Genomic DNA, 23,709 nt, shown 5'->3' with positions numbered 1-23,709 from the left:
CAACCTCAGGCAGAAAGACCTCGGGTAATTAATGTAATTCACTCGAGGGTCAACGAGAACGAAATTAAGGGAGAGACTCAGAAGGTAAAGCACCTGCAACATGTCTACCAAGACGAGGACAAGAGACATCGGGCAGATGAGTGCTTGGGACCAGTAGTGTCTTTTACCGAAGCCGACCTCGAAATGGTCCAGCACCCACATAATGACGCTTTGGTAGTATCCCTCCAGGTTGGGGAGTGCCAAGTGAAACGCATCCTGATTGACCAAGGAAGCTCTTGTGACATCATATATGTCCGATATTACAAGGAGCTCGGCCTTCATCCAGACAATATGGAGCAACCCAATAGCCCAATGGTTAGGTTCAAAGGAACGCCGGCGTGGGCACTGAGAGCAGTAAGCTTGGAGATGCAGGTTGACACCAGAAAGATCACAACAGAATTCACCATCATCGACACTCCTTACAAATCTTGGGAAGATCATGGTTGCATGCAATGGGGGCAGTTCCCTCAACATTGCATCAACTACTGCGGTTCCTAACAGAACATGGGATTGAAGAAAAACAAGAAGAGAAAAACAGAGTCAAGAAGATGACAAAGTTCAAAGAATAAAGCCAAGTGCACATGCACTAAGTAAGTATGTGAATAACAAGAAAGTAATGAACCAGACATGATACTAGCAACAGAAAGCGGATATGACAAGAACAGTTCCAGGCATTTTAGCAATAAGAAATCAAAAACTTGAAGACAGACGAAAATAGAAGGCAACAGATGGCAAGTAAACAGAATCAGAAGAGTTATGAAAGATTGAGCTTAATAAAAAGTGAGAATTTATGAACCTACCAAATGAACGCCGATATAAAGATCGCCGGAGTCAAATAGGTGACTGGAAATCAGGAAACTCACCAGAGAGTGTGAGTGGAGCAGTTGCAAAGCTCTTGGAGTTTACAAATTAATGGAACCAGAACCTCGGCTAGCAGGTGCGATTTCAAGCAGCTTGGAAAGCATGAAACTTGATTCTTGACACCAGTGGACAGTAAAGTCCAGGGAACTTTGAGGTCGGCGAGTTTGATCTCGGACAGAGGGGCACAGATGAACGAACAGTGTAAGTTCCATCACCTCAGAATACCGAGGTAATAGAACCTAGGGGCAGTTGTGGGGATGTATTTTCTGAATACCAACACGTGGCAAGGTGACGCCGACGTGTCAGCCGAGGTGCCACGTGTCCTGGTCGTGACGCCGAGGTGATCTCGGCAAGGCCGAGGTTATTTCTGAAGATATCGGAATCCGAGATAAGTGGATAAGGGACAAGAGTCCTAGAATGAAGAAGGAACTCAACCTGGATGAGGGACAAGAGTCCTAGAATGAGAGAAGATTTCAGTTTGTATTAAGATAAGACTCTTAGAGAGTTTATCCTAATCTTACTGAGAGTCCAAGATTAACAGTAATCTTGAGTCCATAGAATTTAGGCTCCTATTGGGACTAGGTTTATGTTGGCTATAAAAGCGAGGCATCCCCATGAGTTTAAGGTACGCAATTTTATGCTTTGAGCAGTAAGTTTAGCACTTGATTATCTTTGAAAGATATACTGACTTGATCGTCAGAGTGCCCTCGGTTGGTTGAACCACCGCCGGAGACTTTTCTTTCTGTTACAAGTTAGCTGAAGCCATCTATTTTACCAGTGCTCTCTAATTGATTACTAAACGGGCAGTGTGATCAGAAAATCACTCACACAAATGCATATTGAACTCACTTATTTATATCTTGGAGTGAGGAGAAAAAAGATAAGAAAATAAGTTTATATGGAACATGATTTAATAAGTTAGTTTTTAACTAATTTTAAAGGAAGCGTAAGGGATTATCATTTGACAGTATTAAAGACCTGCAATCTATCCTGATAGGCCTTTACTCAACTCAAGTTCGTACCTTGGCAAAAGAATGATTCAACCCAAATAAGATTTTTCAGTGGTATAGAGCCTAAAAGGTTGTGAGCCTTGATAGAGGCGGCGGAGGTCAATTACAAACACGAAGAAAGAGAAGAAAAACCCGGGATTTTAGAGGAAGTGATAAGATATAACCGTTTTCCTTCGAATCTGTTCTGCCACCAGTCCTACTATTCCCCCATTGTTCTCACGCGCACCTCACACACAAACACAGGGTACACCATTCTTCTCTTCTTCTTCTTCTTCTTCTTCTTCTCTCTCTCTCTCTCTCTCTCTCTCTCTCTGTGCGAAATTGAGAGAAGGGAATTTTGGGAATCCACAACAAAAGGATAGAGATAGGAAACAAAATCGACCAAACATGAACGAGAAGGCGACCATATCCAAGGAGCTCAACGCCAAACACACCAAAGTATTATTCCTATCTCATTCTCTCTCTCTCTCTACCCCCTTCAATCTTCTCTATTCCTTCATTTTCTTCATAATTTTGATCTGCTTCCTCATTTGCTTGCTTCAATCTCATTCATTCCTTCCTTCATAGATTATTTTTATTTTTATTTTTATTTTTTTCTTTTCTTTCCCTACAATTTGAATTACATCAAACCAACCACCTCTATTGAATGAAATTATTTGTAAAATATGTTCAATTTTCCCTTCATTTCAACAAACTAGTAATTTAATTTGTGATTATTTTTTTCAATTGTTTGACTACAATTTGGCAAACAGAAAGATCATATTGACCTCAATTAGTAAACTAAAGACAAGATTGACCCCAACATCATACTTTTTACTTAAATTTTCTTTCATTTTTTATGGGCCACATGAGAATATCCACCCAATACTTGTAAATACATTACATATATCTAGTTGTTTTTTTTCTGGGGGGTCAGCTAACCCCATATTCTTGTAGCACTGCCTCTGGTTAGATCCATCGTTCATGCTTGTATATGGGCAGTTCCAATGTAGAACATGGATATATCTAGGAGAGACACAAGCTTCTTTCTCTCTCTCTTAGTCATATAAGCCAGGTAGGAGGTGTCAAACATCCCTAGTGAGGTTTTGTGCTTCATCTCATCTCTAACCAATTGGTTAATTAATTAATTAACCTTAATTAATTGAGGCTAACACTAATGAATCATAGTTAAACCACTTATCATACTATCAGTCTTAATTAATCATGATTACTAGTTTAATTAACCATACTTAACCTTAATTAATTATGATTAACTTTTACATAAAGTGGGAAATGATAGACAACAATATTAACTCCTGTCAATTGAGCACCTTGATTAAGAAAAACCAAAAGTGGGTCAAAATTCAAATTACATTAATTGATTAAGCATGAATTTCTTAGGAATCCCTAATGTAGTAAAACTGAAAATTTGCACGCTGCATGCTCAATCAATGGAATATAACATGCACTAGAATGAATTGGCTGTGGTAGAACTCACTACAACAAGTACTCAAGTGATCCCGAGCGGAGATGCTTGGCCTTGCTCCCAACCTAGGCTACTTGGTTGACACATTCTGAAATCAAGTATGATGGATCACTCATAGACCATCGTTAGATCAATGGATGTTGAGTAGGGTGTCTGAAGATTTACTGAGGACCAAGTGAAAAAGCATCTTCCATTGACTTTGGCATTACTTCATGAGATAATTTGTGAGGAACCATTAATTAGTAAGAATAATACATTTTTTTAATTTTATTTTATGGGATAGAAGACTTCCATTGTTTTGGTAGAGTCGGTGTCACCTTTATTTTACTTTCTAAACATCATTATTGTGTTTTGTTTTTTCCTTGTATTGCAGATATTGGAGGGTCTTCTCAAGCTGCCAGAAAATAGGGAATGTGCTGATTGTCGATGCAAGTACGCTTCAGAACTGATTTGTGATGCATTTTGTGATGTCACCATTATTCTTTTAAAATATTTTTTTCTGGAAAAAAACTATTATCATATCTGCTACCTGGTGGTCTTGGGTCATGCCTTAATCATTTCGAGATGATACTTCACCTTCTGGTGCACTTAATCGTGGGCTGCACTAGTCAGTCCCACATAGTGATGGCTTCTTGTGAATTACTCTGGTTTCTTTTTCTCTGTTATTTCTTGATAATATAGAATTTTGCAATATCAAAAAGTCTATTAATATATGAATTTTAAACTAGTTTCAGCCACATGAAATTTTTGGCCTTCAACAAACAGTATTTATAGCCAACTTTTTCATGCCAAGTACCAACTAAGCTAGAGGCTGGTGGTGAGGAGGCCTACAACCACCTTCTTGGATAGTCATTAGACTTTCTCAATTGACTCTGATCTGATCAAGTATTAATATGATTAGGGAATCATATTTCCTATCTGTAAAACCAATCTAACGGGTTCTTGGATCTGATTAGGCAAATTCCTACCGTAAAAATCACAGTTTTGCAAAATTTTAAAACTTAAAACACTTTTTTTTCTTTTTTTTTAATTGACTAGAGATTCTTACAAATTTAGAAATGGTTAACCTCTCGTTGCTTTGAAGGCAATAGGTTGATGGTTCTGTTAAGTGGTTGTAGATACGTTAGAGGTAAGTCCCATGTTTCTTTGTGGGTTTGCTCAGGTTTTTTTTCTTCTGATGTTTGTATTCAAAGAAGTTGTATTGAGCTAAGGGGTATTCCCCATTTCTGTACATATTGCTGTTTTCAATCAATGATTTATTTAACCTACCAAAAGTAGATAAAGTTGTGATATTCAGGTCAACAACTATTAATTTAATGCGATTTTTTAGTGTTATGACGTACTTATTTCAGGGCTCCACGTTGGGCAAGTGTGAACCTGGGGGTATTTATATGCATGCAATGCTCAGGAATACATCGGAGTCTTGGAGTTCATATCTCAAAGGTTTGCATTAATCATTCTTCACTAGTTTTTTTTGTTTTTGTTTTTTCTTTTCATATGATTGATGGAGTCTGTTATTATTTTTTAGAATCACTTAAAATCCCTTCAGTTAAGGGATTGAAATAAATCAAAAATACAAAAAATAATGATAAGCACAAATCATGGGATCTCTTTATATTCTGATATATTTCATATCTTCTAATATCTTTAATAATATAATCTTATCTCCAGCAACTTATACTTTCTTGTTTAATTAGGATTAAGGTTTGTTGAGTTCGATTACATGTATGTTCTTGCTTGAATGCACTTCAATTATTCCTTATTTCAAATGATGGGAAATTCTTTTGATTTTTTGAAATAGGTACGGTCTACAACTTTGGATACATGGCTACCGGAGCAGGTTGCTTTTATGCAGTGTAAGAATATGTTTTGTATATTCTTGTGTTACATGGACTCTTCAATGGATATGACAAGGATAAGGGTGTCGGATATGTGTCCAACACCCGTACCCAATTTAAACACTTGGATCCTCTAAACTTTTACAATGTTTGAAGAAGAAGATACTCACATTTGGTAGTGAAGAAACATTTCTAGCCTCTCACATGGATGAGAGGGAGGAACTCCATGTTTTTCATAAATCCTATTTAATTTAAAGTATTGTTTGTACATAATTGTTAAAACCTATCACCTACTTCACCCACTTAAACCTACTCCACTAAACCTAACCCACTACACCACTACCACCTCACCTACTCCACTAAACCTAACCTACTACACCACTACCACCTCCACTTCACCTACTCCTTACCTACTACATACTCACCCTCTTCTCTATATAGGAATCATGAATCATTGTAATAAATATAACATTAGATCAATCAATAATACAATCATTTCTCTTTATACATTAAATTTCTACATGGTATCAGAGCAAGGTTAAGAAGCTAGTAATCCTGCTTCACCGGCGGGCGGCAGCTCACCTTGGCCGCCCGCCGGACCTCTACACACCCACCAAGTTTGTTCCACTCTTTCCAATCACAAGAACAACCCTTCTTCTTCAAGCTTCAATTCACACTTTCCCTCTGCATACTGAACTCTCTCAGTCACTCTCTTCTTCTTCTCTCTCTAAAATCCATTGCTGAGAGAGAGAGAGAAACCCAGAAAAATGCGTTTCCTCCTCCTCTTCCTCCTACTCCAGTTCCATCTCCACAGCTCCGCCGCCGCCAAACCAGGTCGCTTTCCGGCCTAAACCTCACCGCCTTCAAGTGATGATATACTTCTACACCCATCTTCATGGCTTCTGTGAAAAAAGAAGCCCCAACAGGAAGAATCATAAACTCCTGCATTGCCAATTTGTTGCCAGCATGTGAACCCCCATTGATGACATTGAATGCAGCTGTTTGGGTTTGCAGACAAGTATAGAGGGTCTTACCAGGGTTCATGCTCTTTCTATTGCTCTTACTCTGGCTATCAGGATGAGCTGTTATGGGCTGCGGCATGGCTATACAAGGCAAGTGGAGAAAGCAGCTACTTGAACTATGTCGCGAGCAACCAAGGTTGGAGTCAGGCAGTGTCGGAGTTCAGTTGGGATAACAAATGTGCAGGAGCTCCGCCACGCCTCCGACCTCCAAATCTTCATCACATCCGACGAACAAGGACAACACAAACCCTCCAATTTCAAACCCTTGTCTTCATCCCTTCCACCTCTTAAATGCCCCATGGCAGGGACATTCTACCGAAGTCCAGCACCTGGTGAACCACCGCTTGTTAAGGTTGGAGACAAAGTACAAAAGGGACAGGTTCTCTGCATCATTGAGGCCATGAAGTTGATGAATGAACCCACTTTCAACTCCACATTCTTTTTTTTAATCAACCCACTATCTCTCTCTATGGTTCCTTTTTCTCTCTCTCTACTCAAGGATCCACCACTTTGTCCACTTTCCAACCCCTTCCTTCACCTTTTGCACTCCACTCACCATATCTTTACCGATTCAGGGGACAAAGCATATATATCTTTTATTATTATAATATATTACCCACACTATTATCCTTCACTCACCCTATATCTACTGATTCATCAATATATCTATATAATAATTTTTTCACAAACCTTTATTTTATTTTATTTTTATTTTTTTCTATCTTTCTTTTTCATCAATATTTCAATATTCTACAACTCAGTTGGTGAGTATCATCCTTTTTCCATTCTCTTTTTTTATTTTATTTTATTTTTATTCCCATACCAAAAAAAAAAAAAAAAAAAAAAAAACCAAAAAATTTACAAATTTGCACAACACCCATATTTTATTCATCTCCGGGATCAACCCCGATCACAATTTTACACAAAAAAAAAAAAAAAAAAAAACAACCAAACCAAACCAACACAACCACCTCCACAGGCGGGATTTTCTTCTTCTCTACTCTGCCGCCGGTCTCTTCTTCTTGCCTCCGTCCTGGGCGGCCCTTGACGGTGTTGCCTCCGTGTTTCCCACTCCACTGGGCACGATCACTACTCCCTGCTCCTCCACTGCAGCATATGGCGGACCTCCAAATCGGAACATAACGGTGGCCTTCCGCTTCAGCTCCTTATTTTCCGCCTTTAGCACACTTATCTCTGCTCGCGCATCCTGATACATGCGTTGGAGCAGAGCCAGTTGGGCGTTTAACTGCTGCACCTCATTTGTCCTACTCTGCAGCCGATGCGACAAGTTTGTGACCGCCGTCATGGTCTCCACACATGACTTCAAAGTATACTGATTGGCCTCAATATCTGTTTGCACTGCCATTTTTTGCTCCACCGACCGCATAGGGAAGTTCAACGGCGCAAAATTAGAGGCGCTTGGTTGCGGTTCAAGGGCCACCGCACCAGTTATTTCTCTTGTGGACTCGTTCAAGTCTGGAAAGAGCGTGAGCAGACCACGGGACGAGGAGGCCATGTTCTGGGTAGCTGGACGGGAAGAAGAGGCCATGTTTTTGGGTTGCTGAGTGTTTCAGCGAAGCAACGATTTCCGACTGGTACTTTCAGAGAAGGACTGGGCAACAGAGTGTTACAGAGTATCTCTCTCAGCACACAAAGAGTTTTTCAGAGGTTTTTTAGCAGTTTTTTGTCTCAGCCTCAGCCTCAGCCTCCGTCTTGGTTAAATAGCCAAGGCAGACATGCGCATCGCGCGCCACTTGACGCCAGACGACAAAACGGGCGCGCAAGCCAATGTGGTGACGCGCCTCGCCATCATGTCCGGCACACCTTTTTATGAGATTGGGCACGCCTTTTGATGGCACGCCTTTTTTGACAGATTGGGCACACCTTTTGAGGGTGCGACTTTTTATGGGTCCGACAAGACTCTGTAAACTGTCCCGACATTGATTCCGGTTAGCTCCTTCATGGGTCCGATAAGACTCTGTAAACTGTCCCGACATTGATTCCGGTTAGCTCCTTTATGGGTCCGACAAGACTCTGTAAACTGTCCCGACATTGATTCCGGTTAGCTCCTTTATGGGTCCGACAAGACTCTATAAACTGTCCCGACATTGATTCCGGTTAGCTCCTTCATGGGTCCGACAAGACTCTGTAAACTGTCCCGACATTGATTCCGGTTAGTTTCTACAAGGGTCCAGCAAGACTCTGTAAACTGTCACAACAACTGTCACAACATTGTCTGCTACAACGGTCCGACATGACCCCATAAACTGTCTTCTACATCAGTCTGACACCGCCATCCAGTGTCCTCTACACCGTTATGACACCACCATACAGTGTCCTCTACAACGTTATGACACCACCATCCAGTGTCCTCTACAACGTTATGACACCCCCATACAGTGTCCTCTACAACGTTATGACACCACCATACAGTGTCCTCTACAACATTATGACACCACCATCCAGTGTCTTCACCAACGGTCTGACACGACCCTACAGTGTCTCCTATCCTCTTTTATTTTTATGTATTTTCTTGTTTTGTTACTCTCTCCAAACTCAAGTTGGTTAGTTCCTATCCCCCTTGAGTTTGCGGGGGGCTGTTAAAACCTATCACCTACTTCACCCACTTAAACCTACTCCACTAAACCTAACCCACTACACCACTACCACCTCACCTACTCCACTAAACCTAACCTACTACACCACTACCACCTCCACTTCACCTACTCCTTACCTACTACATACTCACCCTCTTCTATATATAGGAATCATGAATCATTGTAATAAATATAACATTAGATCAATCAATAATACAATCATTTCTCTTTATACATTAAATTTCTACAATAATTAATTACATTTTTTTGTCTAAGAATATTATATATTATGCAATATGTAAGTGTCAATGACACGTTCCCATACCCATATCCAAATTTTGGTTCCATATCCCAACCCAATATGTAAGATTTAGGTTTATGAAAGTTCTAATGCTTGGGTAAGTTTCCGCACCTGAAACTCGTACCTGAGTCCATAAAATTTATGAATTAGCTAATTGCAGACCTCAAAACAAGATTGCTTTCGCACAAAGTTTAATTTTGTTTTAATTTCTTATTTTCCCCCTATGAATTGGAGAAATTGGTACCCAATTCCCTTTCGACTAATTATACAAGTGATTGGCCTATAGCATCACGCTCCACATGTGGCACAGAAAAGATAGCCGTTATCTTGCAAGATGTGATCCCTTGCTGATGCAAATTTATGGATGACTAGCTGTTTATCTTAGTCACTTGACTTTTCTGACTGGCGATGAATTTAATAGAGATCAGTGAGAAAAAAATAGTTGGTCATTCCTCAAGTTGTGCTAAATAGGTTTGATTTTTTTGTTTTACCAATATTTTTTTAAAACTATTATGGAAATTTTTTGTATTGTCAAAATGCTTAATTGTGTAGCTATGGGCAATGAGAAAGCTAACAGTTATTGGGAAGCAGAAGCATCACCAGATCTTGACAAAAGCGGGACTGAAAACTTTATCCGTGCCAAGTAAGTTGCACAACTATACTGTGTTACATTATAAAATAGTGAATAGTACAGTTTTATTCTTCTTCTTTCTGGTTCTAAGTGAATCTCTTGGATTTCTTCAGATATCAAGAGAAAAAATGGGTTTCGAAGAAAGCAACACAACCAATTCCAATATTAGGGGAAAACAGCTCTAGATTTGACAAATTAGATCACAGCGAAGCCAAAGCTGGCATTCCAAAGAAAATAAGAAAATTTTCTCTGGAGGAAGAGATTCTTACTAAACATATGTCACAAGTAGCTCCTATTACAAGAACTCATGGGGTAATGTTTATACTCAATTGAATTTAATTTTTGTGCTTGATAAAAGATCTATTTGCGAATTTCAATTCATGCAGAAATATTCGTCTTTTTGCTCATTTTATACTTTATATTGCTCAATATTTTTTTGGTATGTTCTTTATAGCCTTTTTTCCATAGGGTAGGATTCTGATATGAAGGCATTATTTGTTTATTTTCTTTCTAGTTTCCAGAGAAAAGTATGCACTGTTTCCTTTCCTTAATAAGAAGTTTAGTTTCTAAGTAGAATCTAGTCCTACTTTTATTTTTAAATTTTTTGGGTATTTGATTTCAATTTGTGATCAATATATGTATGTTTATATATTTTGTTGTAGCTGTTGCTGTTGTTATTATTACTGCTACTTTTGGTGGAAACTGTTATTAATGTTCCTAGCGTTGGTTCCACACTTATCTTTAGGATTTCTAGGATTGGAGCACAGGCAAAATTTGGAACATGTGCCTTCTCATTGGGTGACATTGAAACCTCATATCTCTTGGGAGGTGGTGACTTTATGAGAACTATGTCATTAGTATTCATATTTTTTGTTATCCAAAGGGAAACCTCACAGATTTTCTTCTGCAATTTTCTCTATCTGTAGGAAATAACTTGAAAGAAACTACCACCAAATCATTTGGGCTGCAAAGCTAGTCTTTCAGTTGGGATTAGCTAATCTTAGATTGTAATTCTATGTGAATAGTACTCCTTTTTTGTAGAGGAACCTTAGGCTGCATAATTTCATGTGAATGGCGAATCTGCTTTGCCATGGAGAAGCCAGGGTATTGACTAAGAACTTATTTAAAGTTATGATTTGATGGTTCAAAATGATTTTTCACTTTATTTTATGAGATTTTGTTATGGACATGCATCTTGCCTGGAAATTAATGGTTTGAAGTTAAAGCAGAAATAAGTTTTGGAGGATAGTGCTGGGGACATTTCATGGTCCAAATGGGAGTTAAATTCCAGGATCTGTAAGGGGCATTCTTTAGACACCATGTTGTTTGGGAAGGCTTTCTTATCATCCTATCATATGTCTTTTTGGTGTTCATTAATGAATGTTACGAGGACATCCCTCTTTATATTCTATTGCATGATTAGCCTGTTAGGATTAGTCCCACCCATATGATAAAGGTGGGTCTCATATAATTATTAGGTTGGTTTATACATGTAGTTGGTGTGGGATAGTAGAGTTAGAAATCTATTAGGAAACCTAATATGTGTAGGATTTGGTTATCTAATTGTATGGAGCTAGTATTCTCACGGTTAGATTATTATAAATAGTCATGTGCACTATAGGGTTTCTTTGAGAGAGATTGAGAGAGTAGTAAGGGGTGAGAGAAAAAATACCGTGGACATCGGGGTGAGCAAAGGCTTAAATATCCTCGAGCATGTGGTTCGGGTAGTGGTGTGGATTTTGAGTGTTTTGAGTGTTTTGGCCATCTCACATGTATGCTATATTTTATTCATAGTGGAAACTCTCTCTCCCATAGATGTAGGTAATTTGGGCCAAACCACATAAATCTATATGTGATTATTTTTCTCTTTGGTGTGTGCGTGACTGTGCTTCTGTTTGCGTTGGTGGGATGTGGTATAAATCCCAACAAGTGATATCAGAGCTAAAGGTTATTGATCCACGGGATAGTTGACGATGACTTGAACAAAGCAAGGTGAAGTCTCATGCACACACAGAAAATTTTAAAAAAAAAAGGTTTAAATCTGCTGAAGACTTTCGCAAGAAGAAACATAGCAGAAAAATTCACCTCAAAAGTGGATCTCAAGGTTTTCAAAGATTGCGGTTTCATCAGTGCGGTCAGAATTTTCAGATTCTGAACAGTTTTAAAGGGATTAGACAGATTCAAGGGTGATCAAAGGTGATAGCATGTGATCTAGGTGATCTAGGAGAAATTTGATTCAATCAACAAGGAAGTCCAGTCATTGCGGGGTCAATCAGATGGTGTTCGTTTGATTGGACATCATGATTGGCAACTTGTATAGGCTTGTGGAGTATGTTGTGACAAGAGAGAAGCTGCCGTCAAACATAAGACAAGTAGTATGAGTCATGGGTGAACAGTGGTGAGCAATAGTTGCAAGGATATTTGGTGGCCACCAAAAGGAAGACAACGGGTTGCTAGATTGTTCACAGAAGGAAGCTTCGGGCATAGATTTTGAGATGGTTTCGCGACAAGATGGTGTGCACCAAAGGAGGACGCGAATCCCTTTTCTATGAAGGTTTGGTTCGTGGCAATGGAGACATATCAGGGAGGTGCAACGGATCTCACCGGCTCGAGCATGACACAAATAATGTGCGCATTTGGTTCAGGGGGTGCAACATCTTCTAGATGAAGATCGAGTGTATCGCGCAAACCAGGGCATCTAGGTTGGAGAGTGCATGTAACATTTACTCCACATGGGTGGAGGGGGTGATTGTTAGGATTAGTCCACCTTTGTGATAAAGGTGGGTTCTATATAATTATTTGGGTGGTTTATACATGTATTTGGTGTGGGATAGTAGAGTTTGAAATCTACTAGGAAACCTAATATGTGTAGGATTTGGTTACCTAGTTGTATGGAACTATGATTCTCACAGGTAGATTATTATAAATAGTCATGTGGATTATAGGGTTTCTCTGAGAGAGATTGAGAGAATAGTGAGGGAAAAAATAGAGATGCAAGGGGTGGGCACCGGGGTGAGTAAGGGCTCAACTACCCTTGAGTATGGAGTTCAAGTAGTGGTGTGGGTTTTGAGTGTTTTGGCCATCTCACATGTATTCTCTATTTTATTCGTAGTGGAAACTCTCTCTCCTGTGGATGTAGGTAATTTGGGCCGAATCACATAAATCTGTATGTGATTATTTTTCTCTTTGGTGTGTGCGTGAGTGTCCCTCCGTTTGCATTGGTGGGATGGTAGTATAAATGCCAACATAGCCCAGCCCTTTAATTTGTTTAATGGGGACCACTGGTTCAGTGTTTAAAACTCGGTCTATTAACCTTGAGGTTGTGGGTTCAAACTTGAGGGCAATCACTTTGTGCAAATTATACCAAATGTTATGTCTGTATCCAATCTCCCTCTCCTAGACCCCCATCTAATGGAGACTAAACTGGGGGTACCTTTTTTCAAATTTTAATTTTAATTTTAATTTTTTTTTTTTTTTTTTGTAGTTTTCTTTCGATATCATCTTCTAAAATTCATAATTTTTTAATAATATTTTATATGTAAAATTGTAAATTGATGGAAAGACCCTAACTTTTATAGTCTTTGATTTACAAGTTTAGCCATGAGCAAGGAACAAAAGTTCAACTTTTAGTGACTAGGAGGTTTCTTGTCCATATGACCTGAACTTAAAAATATTTGAAAGAGAAAAAGGGTAGTAAATGTGCCATGGCATGTGAAAGAAAGAAAGCGAATATGCTTCTTGTTGCATTATATTGCTTAGTTACCTATAATTTCCTTGGAATTTTTCTTATGGATGATTATGTAAATGGCTTTTAGCCCAAAGGTTTGCAAGTTTTGAAATTGGCTGGATGAGATTGACATTTTCTTGTTTCATCTGCTGCTTATTTGAGTTTCTTGTTTTGTTACTAAATTTCTTTTTTTGGTTCCATTTACTTTACTAAATTAGAATATATTTAACACTGACTATTGAAGGTGATTTAAATTTGGACAGGGTTCTTTAGATATGACAAACAGGCTTATGACTTCAGCTCCACCAAGGGGGATGATTCCTGAACACAATACCTCCATACAGAATGGTAACGGAACTACAGATCTCTTCAGCTTGCTCTATGTCCAAGACTCAAAGCCTGATCCTTTTATTGTTCCTTCCCGTTGGGCCACATTTGAATGTAAGCTTAAGATATTATTGCAAAGCATATCATGTGAACTGTTCATAAAGTTATGAGAGTATTGGTGAATTACGAAGCAGACTGAATGGCCACTAAAAGAAAATTTCAGTGCAAAAGACGTTTCTTCCAATTTTCTGATGTCTATATTTCTAAATAAATGTTCTGATTGCAGGAGGAAATCCACAGAGATTGAGCCTTAACAGAGTTAATATCCATTGGAGTCGAAGTTGCAGTTCATAGGTGGAAATTGAGAAGGTGATTTATTAAGGTATGCTGCTTCAAATTAGCTTTTTCAATCATTGTCCACCTTAATGCTGCTTCTTTTCCATTGTCATTAGTCAAAATGCATGGATAGAAGCTCTTGTTTTTCGGAGTGTAGGTGTTAGGTATTAGAGATGGTCAGTTGTGGAACTCTGGAAAGCTGGCCGGCACTTCAATGGCCAAAGATCGCCTGAGGTGGCGGAGGAGAAGACCAAGGTAGCTTTAGAGATAGAGAGGGTGGCAGTGAGAGACATTGAACACCTGAGTTATGGGGGGGTTTGTGGGCACAAGCTATGCAGGTGTTGTTGTCTTGTGTGTCTGGTTGCATGATACCCTTTTATAAACTCCAAAAGTATTTGAACCTAAACCACCTATGGACAGGCGGTGAGTTCTCCTTGACTTGACAAAATGGTGACATCATTCCTACTGTTGCATTGCATCCTATGATTTAGACTTTGGGAAGGCTGTATCATGCAGCAGAATATAAAGAGGCATGCCCTCACATAACCTTCATTAATGAACACCAAAAAGACTTCTCCTATCTTGGGATTAGTTAACCAGGTCTATCAACCTTGAGATTGTGGGTTCAAACATGAGGTAGGTATGATATATTGGGAGGCATATCATGGCATGCAGGCCACTGGTCAACGTCTCCTTTCTCTCTAAGATTAGTTAAGGAGGAATTGTCTTCCTGGGGAGACAGTCATGCAACATTGACAAATATATTGCAGTGTGTACTACAACAAACGAATTGTGTATGACTGAAACCAAAGCTAGACAATGGTTTTAATCTTCTTATTCTGCATTGCAGGTAGCTAGGTACTCGGATAACCAGTTGAGGAACCGCATTAGTAATTTCAGCAAGCACTCACTGGATGTCAGTATCATATTCATATAGAAGGCCACGTTTAAAACCATAGAAAAGACAAATCAAATTCATCTTCTGCTCTTTCAGTTTTTTGAAATTGACATTTTTGATAGGTTAGTTCTTAACTAGGTTGAGAAATATAAGGCTGCGTTGAAATGTTTCTTTTGTTTTTCACTCATTTATGTTATGAAAACTGTAAAGTAAATTGGTTTTGTTTTTTTAATCTTGATTTGCATTGATTTTTTCGGCTATGTTTATCTCGGGTTGTAAGTATAGAAATATTTTGACAATGAATTCTTTGCTTACTGATGCATTTTCATGATTCAAAGGGACAAGTTGTAACAGAAGATGAAGGATAAAAAAAAAGTCACATCTGTTTTTTTTTAGTCACATCTGGTTGAAAAATGAAATTTGAGTTGGTTCAAAATTTGTCTACGTGGGACCATGGGATGATTTCACTCATCTACCCTGTGAATTATGGAGGTAGAATTTATAGAATGTATTTTACTCATTTGTTAAAATTTTAGGGTACTTACGTGGAGGTTCTAATAAGTGAACTTAATCGTTTAATAGGTTTTATAGGAAAAATTTGTCACAAAAAAATCACTAATTGTAAATTTTAGTGATAATTTATAAAAATTATGACAAAAAAAAGTTATTAATTGTTAATTTTTAGCGACGTATGTAAAAAATTATGACAAAAAAATTATTTTTAGCTATAATTTTACTAAGACTTATTTTCAATAGAACTTAATAGAAATTAAGTCTAACTATTTAGATCTATTGGTAGTTTACCCTAGAATTTAAGACAACAACGACTGAGACCTCTTTTTTTTTGGGCACAATCTCTTTTGAATTTCAACCATTGATGGTGTGGGCTCTACATATATATGAGTGGATTTCACATATACATTAATTGTTGAGATCTAAAAAGGATCGTGGGGATCTAAAAAAAAAAGGTCCCAATCATTTTTGAATTTAAAATTAGCTTTTAAGAATAGCTCTTCTCGATTTTTGGCTTGAAATGTTTTTAAAAAGTTGTATAAGTGTTTTGTGGAGCTTGCAAAAGTTGAAATTGTTTGACAAATAATTCAAAAAGTAAAGTTCAAAATATCTATAGCCTTGTTATACGTAATTATTTTTTTGGGGGGTGTTTTAGACTGAAAAATAATATAAAATTTTAAATTGAGCTTGCATTATAAATTTAGATAAATATTTAGAAAGGAAATAAAGGGCTAAATTTTTATCTAAATTTATGAAAAATGTTAGGAATACTAACATATTTACTAATAATATTACTAACACATTCACAAGTTGATGTGGTCCTATACGTAGTGATAGTTGATCTTAATAAAACATGTAGGTATGTGTAAGAGGGGCTAATTTGAGCCCACTAAATTATTTAGGCCCAATAGCCCAAGATTAGTGGGCCCGAATTTATCGCAAGTCCAAGAATCGGTGGGCCCAGATTTATCGCCATCAAACGGATTGAATCGCTCTAAGCCTCGAAAGGGTTCGGATCCACGAACCTAGAGACTTACTCAGGCCTGGACTCGAAAGGGTATTAGGCAAGCCTAGAGATCCGAGGCACTCGGACTCGAAAGGGTTCGGATCCACGAACCTAGAGGTCCGAAATACTTGGCTTCGAACGGATTCAGACGCAATCTAGAAGTCGCTCCGTTAATGAGTCCCAGAACACTTGCGGGCTCGGAGCTTTTCGGGATCTACGCACCAGAACCATGGGCGTAATGGAGTTCGAACAAAGGACCCGATCCCGAGGACGGTGAGTGGAGACAAATTCACTCTTCGGTTAAACTAGTCTATACCCGGGTCGAGGTGGCACGATCCCGGGGGGTCCATGAGACTCGGCAATATTTTGCGGCAGGACGTCCTCTGGGACTACCCCTGACCCTTTGGGATGAGTGAGGATCATTGGTTAGGTGTGGCTAAGAAGAAGGGTTCGTCGAGGGAGTGATCTCCTCTTCGGGGTTTTCTCATCCTCGGAGAAGTCACCTCCTCGGAGAAGTCACCTCCTCGGAGAGGTCACCTCCTCGGACAAGGTGGTTAGAGAGAATATCCCCCATGTGCTTTGCACATGGGCTCCATCCTACATCATGAGGTGCCTATAAATAGCACCCATCCATAGCTTTACAAGGGATGGATTTTGGAGATTTTTAACTCTTGGGAAAGAACTAATTTCCCTTCTCCATTATCAACCTTGAGAGTGAAAGTGGGAGATCCATGGGAGAGCCTTGCCATTATTCTATTCTCTAGCCATTTTGCCTTCTTCTTCACCCAATCTCTTATCTCCATCATCTCCTTTGTTGTTGTGTTCCCAAGTTGAGATTATTGAAGAATCTAAGCCTCTCATCATATTCTAGAGAATTCGAAGTTGTTCTTCAAGGATCTTTGAAGATCTTCGAATTTTCCAACTCTTTTCTTGAACCCTCTCCTACATTTTGGCGACTCTGCTGGGGAGGCGGATTGGTTAATGGTCTCAACGAGATCTGGAATCCACACAACTCCAACAAGGATGGCGGGAGAAGATGAAGTTCACCAACAAGGATCCTCTAATGGTGGTGATGACAGAACCATGACTCCAGATCAACCACTTTTGCTTGAAGCCATTCAAGGACTTCAAAATACTCAGCAAGAGATTCTTACCACTCTTCAGAATCTCACTCACACCATGTTGGTGGTGAGTTCTAACTTTGCACCAGCGCCAAACGGAAATCAAACTGGTGGCGGAGTTATTCCCGCCGGAGCGCAAAATCAAATCCAAGGAGAAGTAGGCCCCAATCAGCCTATGGCTCATGGCAACACGGCCACAGTAACACATGCTCAAACCACAGTAGGCGGCAGCAGTTTGCCCATGCCCGGGCTCCATGGCGTGCCGAGCCAAGATCCAATGGTGACTAGGGGAGTTTCTGGTGTAATGAATGGCGCTCCGACGACTGTTGGTGTCCAGGAAAACATAAGGAGCATGATGGCGCAAAAGGGAGCTCTGCCCGTACCTAATCTTGTTACGCCATCAATAAATGTTACCCAAGCACCAAGCGGGCCTCCTTTGGTGCCGACAACAAATCTGCAAGCACAACCCGGTATAGCGGCGCCGTGCGGTGGACTCTATGGGCCTCAATTCAATATCCCATCACCAACTGGCTTGTCTATAGGCGCTGATGGCCAGTATCGTCAAATGTCCTCACCAATGATGAATTCGCAGCACCAGAATGGCCAAGACGCCCCTAGCTCAGTCTTCGGGTACATAAGCCAAGTCCCGGGAATACAACCATCAAACTCTCTCCCTCAACAGTTTCTCACTCTCGCCGATGTGCAGGCCATGTTCGATCTCGAACGGGGCAAGAGGACCTTACCCTCTTTGCCTGATCCAGACCTCAAGCCGCCTTACCCCATTGAGATGCTGAGCTATCCATACCCTGAGGGGTATACAGTGCCGAAGTTCATCAAGTTCGACGGCAAACAAGGAAATGCCCGAGAACATGTTGTGCGATTCATCGAGACTCTAGGTATTCATGGTTCAAACCACGTCCTCCGACTGAGAGAATTCTCTAAGTCCCTCACCGACCGAGCATATAGTTGGTATGTTAATTTGGCCCCAAACTCTGTCCGAAGTTGGGAGGAAATGGTTAACAAATTCCACTCCAAGTTCTTTCAAGTGGCGGAGAAGGTGACCACACTTACATTGTGTAAAGAGAAGCAACAAGAAAGTGAAGACATCCTTGACTACGTCAAAAGGTTTCAGGACAAGGCCGTGGATTGTCATGAAGCTGTTGAGGAGAGTTATCTGGTTCAAATTTGTCTAGAAGGGGCATTGAGCAGGTACAAAATGTTTCTAGTTAACCACAAGCTACCCACCTTCTCGGCATTAATAGAAGCAGCTCGGAACATTAGCATTCCTCAGGCTCAGGAGTCCGGATTTAAAGCCAGTTACAAGACTAGTTTCAAGTCATCTCGTGGACCTATCGTTGCTACTGCCTCTGCCCCGGATACCCGAAATTCACAAGGAGGAGGTCATAGAGGCCAGAAAAGAAAGCAATATAATGGTGAAAAGGGGAATGTTTCTTATCCATGTGGAATCGAGGAAGTGAAAGCTCTAGTTAAGGAATGGGTGGCTGACGGAGAGCTAAAATTGCCTTATGTTGAAGAAATGCCATCAAAAAAGGACCGTGAGAGCCCTGAATTTTGTGTCTACCATCGTACATTGAAACATCCGACAGAGAAGTGTTGGACTCTCAGGAAAATCTTCAGAGATAAAGTCGAGGCAGACGAATTGAGGTTCAAAAAGCGAGGGACTCAAGACATCCGAGAACAACCGTATCCTCAACACCGAGACAAGGGCAAGAATGTTGCTATGATAGCTTATGAAGGCCCAATGATCGAGGCTATCGCTAATCTTGATGACGATGACTGTTATCTGGACGACATCCTCGAGCTAGAGGGTGAGCAAGTTTACTATGGAAATGCTCTCGATCCAGAGGGCAGAACATTTATGACTCATGGCGAAGATCCCTTTGATCCAGAAGGAGGAGAAGAATACTATGGAAGAGGAGGACACCATGTTTATGTGGCATCTTATTTTGAGGAGACCGAGGAGATGGTTAACTACGAGCCTCCAAGAGTGGAAAAAGATCCGGATCACTATGCCAAAACCCTGCAAGACTGTGTAAAGTTCAAACAGTTCTTTGACCAGCTTGGACTTTCCAGGGAGGCAAGAACGGAAATCACCAAGTCTATCATTAATATAGCCGAGGCACACCATGAGGAATGCATGTCGACTGAGGGGTCTATCCCGAGGAAGGCAAAAGAGCAATCTAGTGCCATTACTTTCTCCGAGGCTGATCGAAAGTATCCTTTTTCTCACAATCGCCCGCTTTATGTGACTGTTTTTATTAACGGGGTCGAGTTCAAAAGGGCCTTTCTAGATAGTGGAGCCTCTATCAACATTATGACTCGCGCTACTCTAGAAAAAGCCGGAATCTCTGAAGAACGCATTGTGAAGCAGCCGATAGTCATCACTGGCTTCGGTGGAGAAAGGAGAGTTACTATCGGATGCGTAACAGTTGATTTAGCCGTTGGAGAGATTCGCTCGGCCACCAAGTTCCATATTATCGATTCTGAGGCAAATTATCACATCATTCTAGGGAGGACCTGGATGCATAGATATGGGGCTGTACCATCAAGTTATCATCAGTGTGTTAAGGCTAAATGGAGAAAGAAGACGGTGACAATTCAGGCTACAGAAAGGCCGTTCGAGATCCATGAAGCTCATTATTCTGATGCCATCTACTTCACCGAACTGGCTGTCGAAGAAGTTCCCACCACCTCTAAGCCTCGAGGGGTCAAAATTCCTCGTTGGGAGGATATCAAAGATGACAAGGAGCCGATGGCAGAGTCAAGTAAGCGGGCGATGTCTAGACCAGAAAGTCCGCCTATTCCTCGGAAGGTGATGAAAGTTCGAGAAGGAGGCAAGATGGTGTACTATTTATGAAGGTGCGGGGAGTCGGTTTCTTCAGTCACCGACTCCGAGTCAAAAGAAGAGCCTCCTGACAATGATATAGTAATAAAACCTGAAGTGGCTCCAGAATGCATGCAAGATGGGCCGAAGCCTCAGCCTGAACAACTTATTGAAGTAGATTTGAGTGATGGACAAGATGCACCGAGGCCGGTATTCGTAAGTTCGAGCCTTAGCCCAGAAAAGCGGGAACAGTTGTTAAAGTTGATAAGCCGATACTCAGATGTGTTTGCTTGGTCATATAAGGAAATGCCCGGACTAGATCCTGACCTAGTCTCCCACTATCTTGATGTGTTCCCAAACTCCAAGCCAATTAAGCAAGCTGCTCGAAAGTATCATCCAGATCTCGAAGAAAAGATTAAGGAGGAGATTGAAAAACTTCAACAGGCTGGTTTCATCCGGCCAATACAGTACCCCACGTGGTTAGCAAACATCGTGCCAGTAAAGAAGAAGAATGGCCAAATCAGAGTATGTGTAGACTTTCGAGATTTGAACAAATCTTGCCCGAAGGATGAATTCCCTCTTCCTCACATCGACACCCTCGTGGATACTACCTCGGGACACCAGATGTTCTCATTCATGGATGGATTCAGTGGATACAATCAGATTAAGATGGCTGAAGAGGACGCAGAAAAGACTGCTTTTAGAACACCTCTCGGAAACTTCTTCTATACAGTCATGCCTTTCGGACTCAAGAATGCCGGTGCAACTTACCAAAGGGCTATGACTGCAATCTTTCATGACATGATCCATCATGAGGTGGAAGATTATGTTGATGATCTAGTGGTGAAATCCAAGAAAGAAGAAGACCATCTCCGAGACCTTGAGAAGGTATTCAAGAGGTGCCAGAAATTCAAAATGAGGATGAATCCTCTCAAATGTGCTTTCGGGGTGACGGCCGGGAAGTTCCTCGGGTTTCTTGTACATAGGCATGGTATCGAGGCAGATGAAGACAAGGTCAAATCTATCAGAGCAATGCCTCCCCCACATTCTCAGAAGGAGTTAAAGAAGTTCCTCGGGAAGGTGTCTTATATTCGGAGGTTTATCCCAGCACTGGCAGAGATCTCTGCGCCTTTCGGCTCTTTGTTAAAAGGAGATGCCAAGTTCGAGTGGAACCAAGAGCACCAAAAGGCCTTTGAGAGAATCAAGGCGGCCTTGACCTCGCCTCAGACCATGATAGCCCCGCAGCCCGGGGTGCCTCTAATGTTGTACCTAACTTCAACCCCCAAGTCCATAGGGGCATTATTGGTCCAAGATGTAGATGGAGTAGAACGCCCGGTGTATTACATCAGTCGGAAGATTCGAGGAGCAGAAGTCCGATATACTCCAGTAGAGAGACATTGTTTAGCTTTGGTATTCACTGCCCAAAAGCTCAGACATTACTTCCTAGCACATCAGATTCAGATTGTTACTAGAAGTGATCCAATCCGATACCTCCTCAGCAAGCCTGCTCTAACCGAGAAGGTGGCAAGATGGTTGTTAGCATTGGGTGAATTCGAGATCACATGTGTAGCCCCCAAGGCGATCAAAAGCCAAGCCTTAGCTGATCTCCTTGCCCAATTTCCAAGTGGTGACTATGAACCAGTGAATGAAGAATTAAGAGGAGAGGTGCACGCAGCTATGGCTTCCGAGGAAAGCTTCTGGACATTGAGCTTTGACGGAGCAGCAGCCGGAGGGAAGGGAGGAACCGGGATAGTCCTTACAAGCAAAAGTGGGGAAAAGTTATATTTGTCTTATAAACTGGATTTCCATTGTTCGAATAACGAAGCCGAGTATGAGGCTCTTATTTTAGGCTTGATAGCAGCTGAGAAGCACAGTATCAAGAAGATTCGGATCCGGGGGGACTCAAAGCTGATAGTGAAGCAAGTTTCAGGACAGTTCGTCTTAAAGGAGCCTGCCTTGGCCACATATCGAACAACAGTCCAAAGGCTTCTTGACAAATTTCAGAAGGTCGAAATAGAGCATGTGCCTCGCTCCGACAACAAGTTTTCAGATGCCCTCGCAACATTAGGGGCAAGAGTTGACATTCCAGAGGAAGAGGCAACAATTGTTATCAAGAAGAGAACAGAACCTTTAATAATACCCGAAGACAAAGGCCTTCCGGAGGACTGGAGAGGAGAAGTCCTCGAACAACTCAGAAGCAAAGTTGGAAAACTGACTATGGCCAAGCTTGCCCAATTCACAATTATTCAAGGTGAACTTTACTTCTGAGGAGGTACCGGATTCCTAGCCCGGTGTGTTGGCCAACAAGAAGCGAGCTTCCGACTACAACAAATCCATGAAAAGTCTTGCGGGGATGGGGATATCAGTCTGTACAGAAGAATCCAAAGACAAGGCTATTATTGGCCCGAGATGGAGAAGGACTCGAATCAATTACAGAAGGAATGCGCCAAGTGTCAATCATACATCCGGGAGGATGAGAGTTGTTTTGAAATTGATACCCCTGACTGGAGGCAAGTCTACATTGACTATCTCAAAGAGGGAACACTACCTGAGAGCCCGAGGGACATTGCACACCTCAAGAGGAGAGCAAGGCGGTACTTTCTTGATTAGGACAAGCTTTACAGAAGAAGTATTGAGGGCACTCCCCTGAGGTGTCTCTCCAAGGAGGAGTCAGATCTAGTCCTCAGAAGAGCTCACGAGATTGAACATCAAGGAGGGGCTCGGCTGTTTGAGCAGCTTATACACCTTGGGTATTACTGGCCGACCATGGAGTCAGATGCATCCCATCACGTGAAGAGGTGCCAGACTTGTCAGAAACACGGAAATTTGATCCATGCTCCAGCCGTAGACCTACATAGTATCCGAACGCCATGGCCGTTCCATACCTGGGCTTTTGATCTGATAGGGCCCATCTCCACATCTTCTAAGGGGTACAAGTGGATTCTCGCAGCCACAGAATTGAGTACAAAGTGGGTCGAAGCAATTCCTCTGAAGAACGCTACGGGGCCTGCAGTCGCGAACTTCATCAAGGAGAATATCATTTGCCGGTTTGGAGTGCCAAACACCATCCTCTCGGATAACGGCACTCCCTTCATAAACAAATATGTGAAGAGCCTCCTAGAGACTTACCAAGTGAAGCATCACAAATCCACACCCTACTATCCAAAAGGGA

The 23,709-nt window shown here is 41.0% G+C and overlaps 1 protein-coding gene across 2 annotated transcripts; it reads left to right on the top strand.

Moving 5' to 3' along the window:
• Positions 1 to 1,770: 1,770 nt before the first annotated feature.
• On the top strand, positions 1,771 to 15,374 carry LOC114280813 (putative ADP-ribosylation factor GTPase-activating protein AGD15). Of its 2 annotated transcripts, XM_082911791.1 has the most exons (9): positions 1,771 to 2,348; positions 3,749 to 3,807; positions 4,728 to 4,818; positions 5,177 to 5,231; positions 9,686 to 9,776; positions 9,878 to 10,076; positions 13,755 to 13,932; positions 14,105 to 14,200; positions 15,005 to 15,374. In XM_082911791.1, coding segments are annotated over exons 1-8 (726 nt in total). In that variant the 5' UTR covers positions 1,771 to 2,297; the 3' UTR covers positions 14,107 to 14,200; positions 15,005 to 15,374. The 2 variants fall into 2 exon arrangements, with proteins under 2 accessions (XP_082767917.1, XP_082767918.1); XM_082911792.1 differs by lacking the exon at positions 5,177 to 5,231 and having other exon boundaries at positions 2,003 to 2,348; positions 4,706 to 4,818.
• The last annotated feature ends 8,335 nt before the right edge of the window (positions 15,375 to 23,709 follow it).

The sequence above is a fragment of the Camellia sinensis genome, unplaced genomic scaffold (assembly GCF_055761805.1).
Source record: "Camellia sinensis isolate YWXY unplaced genomic scaffold, ASM5576180v1 Unanchor13, whole genome shotgun sequence".
NCBI lineage: Eukaryota > Viridiplantae > Streptophyta > Magnoliopsida > Ericales > Theaceae > Camellia > Camellia sinensis.
This window is presented reverse-complemented; position numbering and strand designations above follow the sequence as displayed.

Excerpts from the sequence above, each read along its gene's own strand:
- LOC114280813 (XM_082911791.1), top strand. The coding sequence starts at position 2,298 with ATGAACGAGAAGGCGACCATATCCAAGGAGCTCAACGCCAAACACACC. Across the intron at positions 5,232-9,685 it reads GCAGGTTGCTTTTATGCAGT|CTATGGGCAATGAGAAAGCT; the intron begins GTAAGAATATGT and ends TTAATTGTGTAG. Across the intron at positions 10,077-13,754 it reads CTATTACAAGAACTCATGGG|GGTTCTTTAGATATGACAAA; the intron begins GTAATGTTTATA and ends AAATTTGGACAG.